Source organism: Cryptotermes secundus, unplaced genomic scaffold, assembly GCF_002891405.2.
Source record: "Cryptotermes secundus unplaced genomic scaffold, Csec_1.0 scaffold462, whole genome shotgun sequence".
Lineage (NCBI taxonomy): Eukaryota > Metazoa > Arthropoda > Insecta > Blattodea > Kalotermitidae > Cryptotermes > Cryptotermes secundus.
The window spans coordinates 29,614-46,380 of NW_019724744.1; the positions used below are offsets into that span (position 1 = coordinate 29,614).

General features: G+C 40.0%; 1 protein-coding gene across 1 annotated transcript in view; it reads right to left on the minus strand.

Moving 5' to 3' along the window:
• Window positions 1–1,336: 1,336 nt before the first annotated feature.
• LOC111862815 (alpha-1,3-mannosyl-glycoprotein 4-beta-N-acetylglucosaminyltransferase A) overlaps window positions 1,337–16,767 on the minus strand; it is an 18,357-nt gene continuing 2,926 nt past the window's right edge. Inside the window, exons 2-11 of the mRNA XM_023848527.2 lie at window positions 13,279–13,737; window positions 12,764–12,897; window positions 10,413–10,459; window positions 10,021–10,331; window positions 9,376–9,506; window positions 9,193–9,300; window positions 8,374–8,567; window positions 7,107–7,246; window positions 5,402–5,517; window positions 1,337–5,328 (exon numbers count right to left, since the gene is read on the minus strand). Of these exons, the coding sequence (XP_023704295.1) occupies window positions 5,308–5,328; window positions 5,402–5,517; window positions 7,107–7,246; window positions 8,374–8,567; window positions 9,193–9,300; window positions 9,376–9,506; window positions 10,021–10,331; window positions 10,413–10,459; window positions 12,764–12,897; window positions 13,279–13,720 (1,644 nt within the window). The 5' untranslated portion in view covers window positions 13,721–13,737 and the 3' untranslated portion in view covers window positions 1,337–5,307. The remainder of the gene's footprint in view (window positions 5,329–5,401; window positions 5,518–7,106; window positions 7,247–8,373; window positions 8,568–9,192; window positions 9,301–9,375; window positions 9,507–10,020; window positions 10,332–10,412; window positions 10,460–12,763; window positions 12,898–13,278; window positions 13,738–16,767) is intronic.

Consider the following 16,767-nt stretch of genomic DNA (forward strand, 5'->3'; position numbering starts at 1 on the left):
TTGCATCTGACAGGTGTCAGATTTGAATCTCAACCAGAGCACTTGGCATCATAACCAAGGTTGTTCATGGTCTCTGTTTAGTCCTTCCAGACTAATGCAGGGGAGTACACTATATTAGGTCATGACTGCTTCTTCCCACATTCTTTCCAATCCATTCTATGCCATTAACCAACCATTTGATGCTATACAGTCTAATTATCTATCTATGGCTCTACAGTCCTTTGTTGGACCTTGCCCAATTTTTCAGTTTCCTAATCCTATATACAGTCAGTAGGACTCCTTGGATGGGGGATGAACCCGTCTCAAAGTTGCTACCTACAAGCAGGACAACACAAACACAGAATAAACGGATATAGACATATATGCTTAGAGTGGGATTCAAACTCACAATCCAGCATTCAAGTGACATGGCTACACAATTAAGTGCGAATTGGTGTTGTTCAAAATTTAGATTGATATTGTTGCACTGTATACAGAAAACAAGACTACAAGCAATATGATTCCTCTTAAGTCATTAATTCCTCTAGCAGGGTTATTTGATTAACAACCTGCCAGACTCTTTCCTCTGGCCTGAGCGCAAAAATTTGTGAAGTTGTAAATCCCTGACACATTTGTTTTCATAAAATATCTGATATTCTTGTACATGCATATCATAAGTTGACAAAATATGAATGGATTAGTGAAATATCTTAAAGTTAACATTTACAAGCTAATGAAAATCTAAAATCTGAAATATGCCTATTTAAGCATTATTATACAGCAATTAAATAAAAGGAAATTAAAATATTAAATATACAGATTCTTGACATATACAAGAGGACATGATACTATAGATCAAGATATTATGAATGAAATGATCAATGGAAGATGATAATTTTGGATCTCCTCACATGGATTTGCACTACAAAATCAACAATAAAAATATTTACAAAACTATTTATATAAAAATAAATCTGAAGGTTAATTCTATACAAGAATTTTATGATTTATTTTAACATCAATAACAGAAGGTGATTTAAAGTATAACATCTAACATATACAATATTTCCTACGCGATGTTTTAAAAACTAGGATGTATAACCAAAAATCTATTTTCAAGACTGCTAAATTCTTGGACTTTGCCCTTTGTCTGGTATTCTACATAACACAGGACTTTGGAAATCATATTTGTTTCCATCCTCAGGTGAAAGGGTGGGAGACACTGAATCTGTTGGTTCCACTAGACATAACTGACCTTAAATAAACCACGGCACTACGAACTGCGATGGCTATTAAACACAATAACAAAAGCCTGCTATAAAACAAATGACTGAATGGGTTTCCATAGCTGTAATGCTCTAGACTTGAATTCTGGTGGTGTTTGGTTTGAAACTCAGGTGGGCCACTGTCTATTCCAACTGTTCTTCATGGCTTTCCTTGGTCCCTGAAGGTACATGCTAAGACAGTATGTGATTAGGCCACCAACTTCCATCCAAATTCTTTCCAATTCATCTTGTCTTTGAACACTATATAGTTCAGGTACTGTCAGCATCATAAAAATAATCTCTTTCCCCTCCCCATTAGGAGGAAGAAAAATAAAAGAACTCAATTTGTATCAACAGAAATATTTCCTTGGTCTATTCTAGTACAATTTTTTAAAGTGTAACTAAGGAGATAAAGAAAAGGAAAGGGTCACAAGGAATAGGCCAATGAACAAACCTATATATCATTCTAGCTCTCTTGTTATGCTTAGGGCAACTGGATTCCTGGACTTTGTCTGTTATAAATTATTCTGAAGAGAACACATTTCAGAAACTGGATCCATTTCAATCCATGGGAACAAATATAGGAAGGCACCTACTCAGTTTGGTCTATTAGAAATGAAGAACAGAAAGAGACCCAGTTTTGAAAACACCATGTTCTGTTCAGAATATTAGACACTAGACATAGTCCAGAAATTCTGAGCATAAAATCCCATCATGAGAATAAACTAAAACTGTTTTCTTTGAGGTTTAAATCTCATTATGAGCAACAAACAAACATACGAATGGATACATCACTACCTGCCAAAAACAGCAAGTTTGTTTGACCAGCATCCTGTACAATAAGCCAAGTCCTACCTTGAGATATAATATTCTCATGGCAGTAACACAGTTTAGTTTGGTGGATAAATAGGTCCTAAGACAGAACAAAATCTTCTGAAATACTGGTATCTAACAAACCACAAAGCATCACATCCAGGAAGACCATCTGAAATGTACTTGAATGACCGCAAACACAAATATACATTTGGAATAAAACACTATGCAATAGACTCCTGATTAGCTGGGGGAGAGATTAATTACCCTGGGCTTTGTTTAGAAAATTGACTGGTGTGTCCATTGTCAAAAGATGAACTTCCTAAGAAATTCCTATTTTAAAAGGAACAGGTATAAAATGGAGTTTTATTTCACATTTGAATATGGAAAGGCTTTCTTTGTATGGTTCTTCATTTTAACATATAGAAACAGTGTAGGAAATTCCCAGAAACCATACTCATATTTCTACCAATAGCATTCTAGTAAAATACACTTATAAAAGTATGTGCTGTTTTACAAATTCTAGTTCACAATTAATTTTGTATCCCTTTTACTGACTATCTGGGGTTTCTATTACCTGGGGAAATTAATTTCCCACCCGCCCCAGATAACTGGGAAGCTACTATATATACACAGTATATGTAATTTAGACACGGTTGCAAAATGCCTTGCCCTGTTATCACCCAATTATTGAAGGTGAGTCTGGTGACAGTGTTCTGCCACAACAGCCTCTGAGATCATATCCAGCATACCTGTGCCTGCACAGTACACAAATACAAGCTGGGCCAGGATCCTGTTCATGCAAATATTGCCACAGAAACCACAGGTGGTAAATTGTGTGCAGTTCTGTCAAACTTTTAACTCTGGTCCCTTCCAGTGATCTACTGACATGGTGTCCACATGATGTAGCTCTTCAAGAATCGTAACTGCCTTTCATATTTCTATTACAGTATGTACTGTGGTATCAGGTGGTTTCATCCCTCCCTGATGTCTTCAGTGACAGTAGTTCCAGCTACAATGTATGCTAGTCTCATTGGCAGAAAAAACAGAAATGGCAGCATAAAATCTGAGGAAAAATGGAACATTCTACCATGAGCCTATACATACTCTGATGATCAAATGATTCAGACATGCATGTCTACTGCTTAATTAATGATTCTGTATGAATTTCTGAGGTTACATAATATAAATTAAGATGGGATGATGATTATGTATGGTGAAATGGGGAAGACAAGTGCAGGAAGCATCAATGAGATAATCAGACTTATTATGCACCAGTGAATTCTGATGTTCTCATGGCAGTGACTATGAAGTTACTGTGTTCTGGGATGTGGCACTGTACAGCAGGTAGACTGTTACCAATATTTCAGGGGAGATGAGGGCTGCAGGCTGAACAAAAGAATTGATGAATGAACGCATAAGGGGTGGCCCATAATAATGCAGCCCTTGCACTGCAATCTTAAATGATATATTGTGCTTCCCCTTTTTGATTAAACCTTTTATCAATTCTACACTTTGAATGAAATGTATGACTTTGTATGTAGTGACTTAGTAGTCACTTGGTTCCACAAAGATCTGGCCCACATGATGAAATCTTAATTAAGCTAAGGCCTGACATTCACACAGGATGTGTGGCTGATTCACCTTTCTCTAGGCACCATTCACAAATTGGATCATCTGTTAATCCCTGTTTGGAAAGGTGTCCTTTTAGTTGACAGTGTCCTCTAAATACTCATACCACCCATCTTAATTGGTATCTGTTTAATTCTAACAGATCCTTCATTCTTCTAGCAGAGGGCACTAAGTCCCTTTGCCTGTTTGAGTCCAGTTATGGATTGCCACTGTTTATTACGATTTCTGTTCCTCCAGTCCGACTGATTTCTTGGCAACTCCAACTGAGATGTCGCAATCTGGTTCAGGCTATATGAATGAATGTTCAGATCCTGTTCTTGCCAACTGGTCTGCCATTTCATCACCAACGGTACCCTCATGACTTGACAATCATATCAGTTGAATGCTGTTATGTCTGGCCAGCTGTATGAGAGATTGGTGGCACTCCCAGACCAGTTTTGAGGTGATCTGGTATTTGCCAAGTGCTTCAATTGCAGCCTGCCTGTCTGATCTGTGTACCAGATTGGGCCCCCTTTCTGTTGAGTTGAAACCCCTCTTTTCATTCACTTCTACCGTGGACTCTGGTGGAAGACAGCAGATTCCTCCTGTTGGGTATGATCTACCAGACTACACAGTGTCACATCCCAAGAGACAGTAATCTTTCTTATTGTTAAGCCGCTTGCTGTTGTGGAAAACCATACAGAAAACTCAGCAAATAGAGCCAATGACACCCACGCTTGGACGTGAGCAATGCCCCTCCAGGTATATCACTGAACCGGTTCAGGTCACTTCATCGAGCAACTCTCATTCATTTGTATATTTAATGCCTTTTATGAATGCATACGTAAAGTGATGAGGCCATTATGAATGATGAATTTGAGAGGACATAGATGGAAACACCTATAGTTTATTTTAAACTACCATCCCAGCACTTGCATGGAAAACCAATCTCTGGTCTGAGATTTGAACCTCCAAGATATGAAATGCTACACTGTAATGTTTGGCAATGTGAATACACTGGCATACTGGTAAAATTCTACACTAACATGTGAGATGCACTCTGTTTGAATCTTGGCTGGAATTCTGGATATCCTGGATAAGGTTTCTCAAAGGTTTCCTCAGTCCCTTCAGGCAAATGCTAGGATAGTACCTCAATTAGGTCATGAGCACCTCCTTCCAAATAGTTTTCAGCCCAACAATCATTCTACCATTCAACACAACACAGCCCTGGTAGTGAGAGCATCATGGCATAACTCACATGAAAAAAAAAACCACTGGGTTTTGGGTTCAAGAAGAACACAGACATTGGAATGCCATGTTTGAGACTGCAGAATTCATGTCCTTCTTGGTTACAATGTTCAGAGCACATTACATACAACAAACCCTCACAATTAGAACAAACCCTGAGGATGGCGACGGCATGTCAATATAATGTCAGTGAAGCATCAAGACCTTGTTGTACCATATAGAATGAAACTTTCCAAAACTGTATTATAAAATATGGCACAGCTATCAGTGCCAGTTATGTAGGTGCTTGCTGTATAAAAAGTTATCACAGCTCAAGTTAATTTAATGCTATTGGAGTACTGTTCCAATAATTTGTCAGTCTGGTGGAGGGTTGTTGATCACTGGGCCTATGTCAGCTGGCACTGATGTGGATCTGCAACAAACAAACAAGTCAGTGCACATGTACAGAACACACATGGTGCATCCCGCATGTCATGTGCGCTTACCTCACTCAGGATGGCCCAATTCTCACTTTCGCTGTGCACGTTGAGCCGCAACACTTTGATAGCTCCAAGTTGTGGATCTATCGCTCCCTCAGCCACCCCCATTGCATCAAATTTACCTGAAGGAGAAAGAATGCACAACTCATAAATATACATGAGAGGCAGAATTTTACCCTCATCCTGATTCAACCCTTTACAGCACAGTGGTCACCACATGCACCATCCAGTTTAGCATTACAGCACTTCCCACTTTGTCCCAGACTGCATTTATGGGTTTCAAACGATATAAAGACTAAATAGTGACCATTTCCATAAACAGTAATAACTAGTTGGTCTTTGTAATGGAGATACCATGTATTTCTTGTGAGACAGAAACTGAATATCTGAACAGTTGTTACATGTTAAGTTACTACAGACGGGGTCTACAATGGCAATGGAATCTGGTGACACTTACAACTTGGAATTACAAGTAACTATAATTTCACACAAATCATGATAACCCACACTAGTCTTCTCAGCCTGTTACAGCCTCCAATTTCACTGCCTGGTTACAATCTTCTAACATGGGGTGTTCCTCATGCGCTCAAGGCTCGAAAACTGCCTCAAATAGGCTCTGGTTATACAGCCGTGGTGCAAACCGCATACAAATACATTCCCACAATTCTTCTACTGTTGTACTGCCTCTGTCACAACAGTAACCAGCTGCAGGGCTGTTCCCTAGCAACAGCTGTCTTTGCTGGTTCCATAACTCTGGCTTTGAGCCCTCATGTCACAATATTATTTAGATGAAATTTAAGGGGTTAAGGAAAAAGGGGCATTCCTGAAGATTAAATTGTAATATCATTCTATGAGTGAATGAACTACATTCAAATCTTGCATGTAACTAGTGGACTAGTCAGTAATGATACGGGCAAAATGGAGAACTTGAGGAAAGAGTAAAATCAGTTAAATGAGAATGATGCAACACGGTGAGTTTCTTTATCCTGTAACTTTGGGCAGCCATTTACAAGCTACATGTTCAAACACAATAACAGTGTAAATGCAAATAAATTAACCTACATACCATGTTAGTTCTTCGGCTACTCTGTTTTTTGAATCCTCACTCTGCATCGCTTACTCGTGTGAGGTTAAAAATGTGCATATGCAAACATATTCTTATTTTACTATGGTCAACTTTGAATATGGGTGCAATGGCATCAGACTTTGGGAACCTTATGATTATAATAGAGATATGAGGAAAATTTCTGTCAGGATTCAAAAAATGTAGTGCATATTCAGAAAAAAAAAAATGTAAATTTGAGAACATGCAGGGTATTTGGCCGGGAACAAACAAAACGTGCATAAAACTGGGAAAAATGTAAAGATCCAAGACTGTAAAATCTAAGCTTCACTATAATACTACGCTGCTGCTGCCGCCGCCACTGCCACCACCATCATTAACAAAGCAGCACTTTTTGAGCCACAGCCTTCCTTAGAAGATTCTGCCAAATTTGATCCAATTTTCACTTTTTTGGATTTCACAAAAAATATATATTTTTTTTTTTTACAGAGCAAGATCATCACCCTTACATCGAACCACAAACTTGGAGGACCAGGTTTAAATTCTCTGGTGACAGGGTGGCCCAGTTATACCCCCCAGGCACTGGGTTTCCTTTTCATCACCTTCCACAACTCGCAGGGACACACCATCACTATAATACATACAAACCTATAATGACGAAGCCATCGCTGGTTGCATTGTAGTCAATCCTACTCAAGCTTGTATGACTAGACATTGGCAGGACTTCTACCGAGGTATTGTAGAAACGATCAGAAGGATGTTCAGCATTGCCACTCCGAAACAGGTAGCTGGAACAGTTCAGCAATGCATCTCTTACAGCAACAAAATTCTGACCAATGCATGTCACAATTGATATTCACAAATTTAGTGCCAATCCCATAACTTGATGTACCAAGTTTAGTGCATGCTAGTGACAGGCTTTATCACTGTGAACATGAGTATCATATTCTCCTACAAATATCATTCAAACGGACAGAAACTTTGAGTGTAGCTTGTCAAACACTGGAAAAGTCAAAACACACAATGGCTATCACCTAACTTTTTTGAACATAAGTTCATAATCCTGTCTTTGCGGAAAAACTGCTGGCAGGCAGATAAAATCCAATGTGAACAGTTTTATCTTCTGGGACTTAACACTATTGTACTCCACTGAAAGTCGAATGACATTTCTGAGGAATATGTCGCCTCTACCTTCAGGCTCAAATAAGCCAAGCAACAAACTAGTGTGAAAGCAAGTGGCAAGCAGAGCTCACACTGGTTTCTAGCTTGGCTTATTCTTCAACAGTGAAGATGGAGGTGACATGTTTCTCGGAAAAGTCGGTTGACTTTCAGTAGACTATGTGGCATCATATTCCCCAATAAAGAACTCTTCACAACCACTGCCATGAGAACCTCAAATCTTACATGACACTGAATGTGTTAATAGAAGTTAAGCTATTTAAGTCCTTACTTAGGTAGAGGGAAAGGAACGGGTTCTTATATTTGCCCTATTATAACTCTGAAGACGGATCCAGCAGATTGCACTGAAACACCTGTAAGTACCTACCAGCCTACAAGGTTTCACATCCCAGAAGACAGTAACCTCCAGTCACTGCAGTGAGAACTTGAGATCTCATGCACACTTTTATGGAAATTTCCAATGTAAGTGGAATCTGACTTACATCACAGCTCATGGGAAGAAACCGTTACATATGTGGGGGATTGTCTGCACTTAGCAGAAAGGATCAGCTTACAGACAGGATATTCTTGAGGAAAGTATTGAAGTACAAATGTAAATAATGCAGGGATAAGAAATGAGGTTAAGTAGGGGACCAAGACAGCATGACAGACTTAAAAGTGGGATGAGTACAATAAACAAAACAGAAGAAAAATCACATGGAAAGCTTCAAACTAACAAAAGTCGAGATTTACATACTGTTTTATTAAAATTGGTGTGGTGAATGTGAAGACCAAATGGTCCCCTGGTTGGGGCAGCAGGCCCCAAAAGAATGTTTCCCCTAGATATGCGCGGGTGAGACTGTATTGTTTGTAGTGCTTGATGGCTGACTCGACCATAGCATCTGGATTCTTGTGCGGGAAGAACAGTGCCACCTTCCCGAACTGTTTGTCCTGTCAGTTTAAGCAGGCAGAATTTAGCAACAAGCACAGCACAAACAGTGGGACTACTGTCAGAGATGGAAGCATAGCTAGTCTATAGATTGTACCTGAAGATCAGGGTAAATGGATCTTGCAACAGTCCAAATCTTCACAATATTTTGATTCTATCTGAATGTGATATATTCCACTTCCTGATTACTAGGATCTACAGTAGCCTTTCTGAACTGGAGATATGTGATGTCTCGCAGGGAGGCACATGAGATATATTTCATACATTCTTACACACACATCAAGCGATCTCACAAAGTTGTGACAACTTCCTTCCGATCAACTTATCTGTGTGGAATACACAGTGTGTTTAACATGAAGAAGTCTCTGTATTTTGTTGTGTTTATAATGCATGCTAATATGCTGCTTGAGAAAAAATTAAATGATATGGGATATGTGAAGTTTTTCTCTGAGACCAAGGAGTACATGAATTTTCATTGTGAGATCCTAGAGGTATATAAAATATCACTATCCGACTAAGGGCTATGTGGACTGAAAAAGTTCAGAACCACTCACCTATGGAACACACACACATCTATCTACACATATCCTACACGTTCTAAGTACAGTAATATGACTTCTAACAAACCTTTAGTTTCTGAACCTTCCCTTTCAGTGATGAATGAGTGCCAATGTGTTGGAAAAGAGAAGGTTTGTAATGAATCCACAATTGCGACTTGGCTTTCTTGCAATGTTTCTGAAACAAACAGAGTGAGTTGATGGCTCTGCAAAACTTCCCAGTATGTCAATGTGTGCCCTGAACAATACTCACACTGTCCTTGTCAAGACTGCAGATCTTCGTGTGTATCATGTGATCTAACAGCCAGTCCACTGGTTTGTCATTGTAGAACATGAGGAAGAACTGGACAAGCCATGGCAATTCTACACACTTGAACATCTTTCCTGCAAGGTCACATAACTTTACTGAACAACACAGTACATGTGAGATCTGAGGTTCTCAAAGCAGCGATGGTTACACTTTTTGCAAACTTTTAAACTGAACCATTATGTAACTAACATAACCACGGCAGACTCTGTCAGTCTGTCGTTTCAGTGTTATGTCACTTTCATATCATTTCCTTTCCTTTCTTAGATCTATCTAACACATTATTTACAAAATGTCAATATAAGAAAATGAAGTGAATGCAGAGTAATTATCAAGGGTATTCTGAATGAAATTCTCCTACACTATGTAACATAAAGGAGAGGCAAGAAGGAGGAGAGGAATGACAGCAGGACACACAAATAAAAGGATGACAGATGACCACAAGTGAAAGGATAGAAGGAGACAAAGACACAAAAGCTTATACAGTAAATGAAGAGACTTCACAATGAGTTTTCAGTGGCCATTAAATGACTCTTTAGAATTACACTTGTACATCTGATTTGCAGTGACTAGAATCAACAACTGTCTCACCAATGAAGCCAAGCTGGCAGAATTCCAGGACAAACCACGGAGACTTCTCTGAAATTTTCTGAAGGGCATAGTTCTTCATCGTAGAGATGAAGTTTTTCTTAGCCAGAATGTCATCTTCTAGTTGAACATAGAATGTGGCCTTCGGCTGAGAGTACATCATGAGAAAAGCAAAGTCAAGATTCTGCTTCGTTCGCCACCGAACTCTGTCAGGAGGATCACCAAGTGTCTCCCGTAGGTTCTCCATGTCCGGGTAGTAGGATGCTGGAGGTGAGATCACCTCTATCAATCCAGACTCCACCTGCTCAGTAAACCTGAACAGTGATATAACATCATAAAACTCGCTGTAAAGAGAGTTTTTGGAAAACTGAAAGTAGCTCTAACAGGATACTCACTGGGCCTCTATTTGCTTCGCGACTTGTAGAACATATTCCTGGTCAACCTGCAAAATATCAGTGAGACACATCAGTGTTTGATGACACACAAGTACTTTTAATAAAGTTTTCAAAAAGAGCTCATTACAAAAAAAAACCCTGTAAATTACTTATTATGCCTTTGAGATCTAATAACTTTCTCTGATCCTTTTTTTTTTGTTTCAGTTTACATTCAATGAGATAAACATAAAGCTCTGTTTATGTCTTCAAATAGAAACCAGTCTTGGGTAGTCAATGTTAATGAAAATCATATTTTGGGAATGCATTCGAATCCACTGTATCAAATTTAATTCAGGACTTGAAATATGTGATATAAAAATGGATACATATGCGAATAAACTTTGAATGGATGGAAATATAAGTGAATCAATAAGGAGTATACACAAAATGATGATGCAGACAGATACAGCATGCACCTGTGAAGCAATCTTCATTTTAACACACTGGTGATAAGCAATGTTTCTCAAGGTAGTTCTGTAGTCAACTGCAGATGGCAGGCTATGGTATTTAGGACTTTCATGCACATGGCTTCTCTTCAGCTTCTTTCACCACCTCTCAGTGTTTTAACCCTTTCCCATTCAACCTACTTTCCAAGTACCTGGCCTATAACACTCAGGTGAATTTGGCTCAGTTTACAAGTCTCACTTCAAGAACTGCTGGAGTTAATTTTCCTATTTCTCCTAACAGTTCTAGAGAAGTAGATGTTTAGCTAAGGGAGAAGGCAGACAAGTGGAACAGACATGAAACAGCTGTCAAAGAAGACATGAGCCTTCATTAAGGTACCTTCCAATCACAAGTGGTTTTTTCATGATGGTGTATCCCATTTTTTGGGGGGATGTTGTCCTTGTCTTCCTGAGACCTGAGTCCCTCTGTATATAGAAACCCCAGGCAGCAGATGGACACAGAGTTGCACAACATCACAAATTTGATTCTGCAACTGTGGTGCTTGTTGGGCAAATACTGCATGAGACTGGATTTGTTCTTGGTACCTGCCAGGCTTTGGTCAACACACATTTCTTGATGAGAGGTATGGTGATACCTGAATACCCTGTCTGCAGGTCCACAAGAGGCTGGTATCTTGCACAGGGATTATAGCCTTGTTCTCCAAGGCCTGGCAATCCTTTGTTGTTGACAAGTGGGAAAAGCGATGCTTGGAAGGCATTTTCCAAAACGATGGGGTGGCTTTGAAAGAGAGAGTGGACCAGTATGATGTTATGGCTGGCTTTTTGATGATGCCCATATTTGGAATACAGGCCAGGAATCCTTTCATCTCACGCAAGGTAATTCTTGTCCAGTTCTTTAGCGGATTGGGGACATTATCCACTACTGTTACTCATTTTCTGTGCATATCCATTCAGTTCTGTCACCATGAGGGTAACAATCAAGCCTGTGAAGAAGAGATGGAAGTAAGCAACAGGTGGAGGCATATGCTCAGTTCCAGACAGTTCTTGCTTTGGAAAGGAAGAGGAAGAGGTCAATCAGGTGACAGAATTTCCCTGTAGTCCTCAACATCCATGTCATCCTCTTCTCTACCAGACACAGGTGAGCAGCTGGGGGTGTGGCTTCTTCTTCTTCTTCTTCACTTGTATCATCAGTGGCACCTTCCAGAATAAAGTCAACATCACTGTCAAGTGCATCTAAATATTCCAACGTGTCAGAGTCAGCTAACCTAGAGCTTGGAGCAGAAACTGTCTAGGTAAAAATGTAAAAGAACTAACTATATATATTATAAACTCTGGAAAATATGATACATAATACATAACTTTATTACAAAAATAAAATAGCGCCACTGAACTATTCACAGTAAAACAACTAAAACCACAGGCCAAGAAAGCTCTGACCCACCAAGTAAACACGTGAGCTCAACATATTTTACTGGTTAAAAAAATATTTTTGTAAGCAAAGGGATGCCATCTGGGTGCAAAACTGTGAAACAGACCTTCGAGTTTGTCTGTCTATTTGTTGATAATAAATGTATATGATGGAGGTGACAGATCAGGTGCCTGAGTGTTCTGGCCATTACCTGACACGACGATGGACTGGTGTGCTCAGCATTAACAACTGCACACAAGCTCAACTTGGAATAGAAAGCTTGTAGATATGTAAGCTACATTTTCTCCTTTCTAACAACCCCCTTCCCCCACTATAAGCCTTTAGAATGAAACCATGCACTTCGGGGAAAAATATGCTTAATGTATCTTGTATTAAAACAGGTGCAACAAAACAGCACACCTGATCACCAGTGTGTCACACAGAAATTTGTAGAAGATGAACGACAGGAAATCCAAAGACTTCAACTCAAAATTAGGCACCTCTGCTATGAAAATCACTATGAGTGAATCTGCCGCCTCCTCTTCATTCATGCTGTCAATGAGATTCTGCAATGTTGCCAACAGATAGCTCTGCACCTCGCGTTTCACAGTTGGGATACCAAGCACCACCGATACTGAAACACAGACACAAATCTTAGCACAAGTATCAACACCATGTCTCCTGTGAGATCTGAGCTTCTCATAATAGCGGAAACGATGACTGCTGTCTCTTGGGATGTGATGCCATGTAGTCAGAACTGTATCAGTGCTTTCAAAGGCCATGTTGCCTCCATCTTCAGGGTGCTACTATTATACCAAACTACACGGTATCATATTCAGAAGACAGTAATCATGTTTACCGAGAGATATGAGGTTCTCACACCAGTGACTATAAAGAACACCATTTTCTCTAATGTGAAAACAAGTTGTTTAGTAAATATTTACCACAGACTTCTAACAAAGTACACAGAATAACATCACAGAAGATGGAACTCTTAGTCATGAACATTATGTACCTCCAGTACGCCCCCTGGAGAGACAGTAAGCTGGGCGGAGGCTGGATGGATTCTGCAGCAGATGGGGCAGGAAATGGTACACTGATGGAGGACGCAGCAGTTGGGTGGAATCCCCTCGTTGCACTCCTGTGAGATTGCGAAGTAACACTCTCACCTCAGGGTTGAGCGGCAGATAGACAAAACTGCTGTTACCCTCTGCAGCTAGAAGCGTGCCTAGGTGCTGGGACAGAATGTGCACTTCCTCCTGGCGAGCCTGATGCATTGATTCCAGGCGCTGCAGCTTTGCCTGCAGTTCTGCCAACCTTTGCACCAGTGCTTGCTCCTGGCTCAAGTCTGGCCCAGAGATGAGCACCAGGACACTACATGGCACAAACACTACAATCACGAGGGCCAGCAACCCATTGCGACGACGAAGCGAAGCCACTGGGAGGCTCAGCAACATGGCCTTTCCTCCCACTCCTACAACATAACAAGTTGGTAACTCCATGATTTATTTAAACCGTCTTGCAGTGCATACACTCATTTATCTCCTTCTCTCCCTCGCACTACATGTTTCGGCATAATAATGCCATCTTCAGGTGCTTACATATCCACGCCAAACTAGTTCATTGCATGCCTTGTTCTCATATTAAAATAATCAAAATATGTATCTATCATATATATTGTCAAACGTTAAAAATATTAAAATTGTTCAGGATACCACATCGCTACGTCGCACCTCACTACGTCAGTCACGCATACCCAGGAGGCCCAACAGTATAACACACGCAGTCACAGGAGCAAGACACAACAAAAGCACAACACACACAAGATAGTGAAGGAGTGCTCCAACAGAGGAGAATGGGCGTGACTGGCGTTGTGAGGGGCGACGTAGCGATGTGGTATCCTGAACAATTTTAATATTTTTAACGTTTGACAATGTATATGATAGATACATATTTTGATTATTTTAATATGAGAACAAGGCATGCAATGAACTGGTTTGNGTAACTGTCTTACCTGCTGTGCTCAATATTTCAGTTAGCAAGTATGGCTAAACAAGAAGTTTGAAGAAAACTAACAGTGCAGTGATAAGCATATCTACTTCATATCTGGGAATTCCTAGTTGGCCTACTTTCCTTATCTGAGATAATAAAAAAAGGTTTATGAGATCACCATGTTCCTGTGAGTTTGTGATTCCCATCAACTTTTGAATGTCTGAACCCATCTTTATGAAACTTGGTATGTATATCATGGCCCCCGAGCCCATCTCAGCAACATACTTCATAAAACCCTCCCATCAGTCTGTGTGTCTGTATGTGTATCCCTCCTACTGTTGCTAGGCAACGGCTTGGTAAAGTGTATCCCTCCATTCAGTACTAGGCTACGGCTTGGTAAACAATGGCAATGAATATACACAACATCAGAAGACTTGTTCAATGCGTCATTTTCTATGCGGTCCGTGTCTTATCAAAGGAGAGTCTGTGGGTCTGTCTGGGTATCCCTTATCATTTTCTATGCACTTCATGCCATGTCAAGGGAAAGTAGGTGATAAGTTCTTCCCAAAACTTCTTCATTTTATTCTCTTAGCTATCCTGAATAGGATTTTCCTGAGTCCCTCTAACCAAATGCTACACCATCAAAAACATGTCATGATAATCAACATTTAAAACTAGAATTGAGCCTGGGACCTTCCACAGATGATGTACATTCAATCCAAAAAGCTACAGGCAATTTCCTCTTTCATAAAGCATTTTCCTAATTTCAGTTATCATCCTAATTATTTCTGTATCACAAAAGTGATTAATTACTTAACAATACAGCATATACTACTGGGGAGCTGGGAGAGTGGAGTCAGTATAGCAATGGCCTGCAGGCTAGTCAGCCTTGGTTCGATTCCCAGTAGGGGCAAAACATTTATCTCTTCTCAACAGCGTCCAGACCAGTTCTGGGGCCTACCCAAACTCCTGTACGAAGGGTACCAAGGGCTCTTCCCCTGGGGGTAAAGTGGCCAGGGCACAAAGCTGACCACTCACCTCCATCTAGTTCCAAGGTCAAGAATGGTGGAGTTATACCTCCACTCCCCCAAATGTATTCATGGCATGATGCTTAAATAACTAAGCACAGGAAAATCTTTATCTTTTCCTTTGTATCAACTACCAGGATACTACAGATACACAAAAATACAATCTGAGGCTTTCATTGCAGTGAACATAGACTGCTATATTCTGGGATCTGATGACACATGTTCGGGTAGAAAGTTGCCAACATTTCAGGGGAACCTGCAGCCTCACCAAATAAAACACGAACCAAACCACATAGAACAGAAAAGAAGCAAGAATCATCACAAGACTATTTAAGAACACAAACATACAAACATCTTTCAAAACATAAAAACGTTTGTTTCATATTTTAGTCAAAACCACAAACACAACAAAAACATGTAAAATAAAAAAAGCTTAGAGATACTTTTTAATGAAAGTGGCATTAACTAAATAGGGCAAAAGAGGCAGAAATTTTCAAATACACTTTAAGGTGCACAACCAAGCAATATAAAAATTAGCAAACCAAACACCAAATTTTCACAACACACATATGATACAATAGAGAAAATAATGGATATACTCCACATCAAAGAAAATAGGGTCCCCTGATAAATACCTGGGAACACTTTTACATGCACAGGCTCAGTGCACAAAAATTACAACTGAATGATACGTACACAGATATAGTACATAATCCCATATTCAGTCTACTCATAAACATATCCAACATAATAATAAATAACTCACCAACCCACCTTCCACCACCATCACCTAAAAAAGTAAGAAGAAAAAGCCTACCCTACTCCTCTCACCACCCTCCCGTACTATACTGCCACTGACATTACCTAACGAGAACTTCAGTCCATTGCCAACAACACAACGGGGTACACCACATCAGAAGAGACAATGAAACTGCACCTCAACAAGTCACTGTATACACTGACAACATACAAGGTGTGGCAATAAAGAAACCGGATTACTTTTATGACTCATTTCCGGCCACGTCATTGACGAAGAGGAGGGTAGGGCATTGACCCTTGGACTTCCCTCTACTGTCACACAAAGTTTCATTCACGTGCATCGGTTGGTCTGGCCGTGACCATTGTTAGAAGCGGATCGTGTTTCTGAGCTCCGTCGGAATAATGCTGAGTGCTAATGCAGAACAACGTGCTAACATCAAATTCCTCACAAAACTTGGAAAATCTGCCACTGAAACTTACAATTTGTTGACAGAAGTATATGGTGATCAGTGTCTATCTCGCACGCAAGTTTTCGAGTGGTTTAAGAAGTTTATGGAGGGTAGGAAAAACGTCGGGAACGATCCAAAATCGGGCCGTCCTCCCACTGCGAAAACTCCAGAGAATGTGGAGAAGGTCGCTAGAATTGTTCGAAGAGATCGTCGACTGAGCATTCGAGCAATTTCTGAACTTACGAACATCAATAAGGAAAGTGTTAGACAGATTTT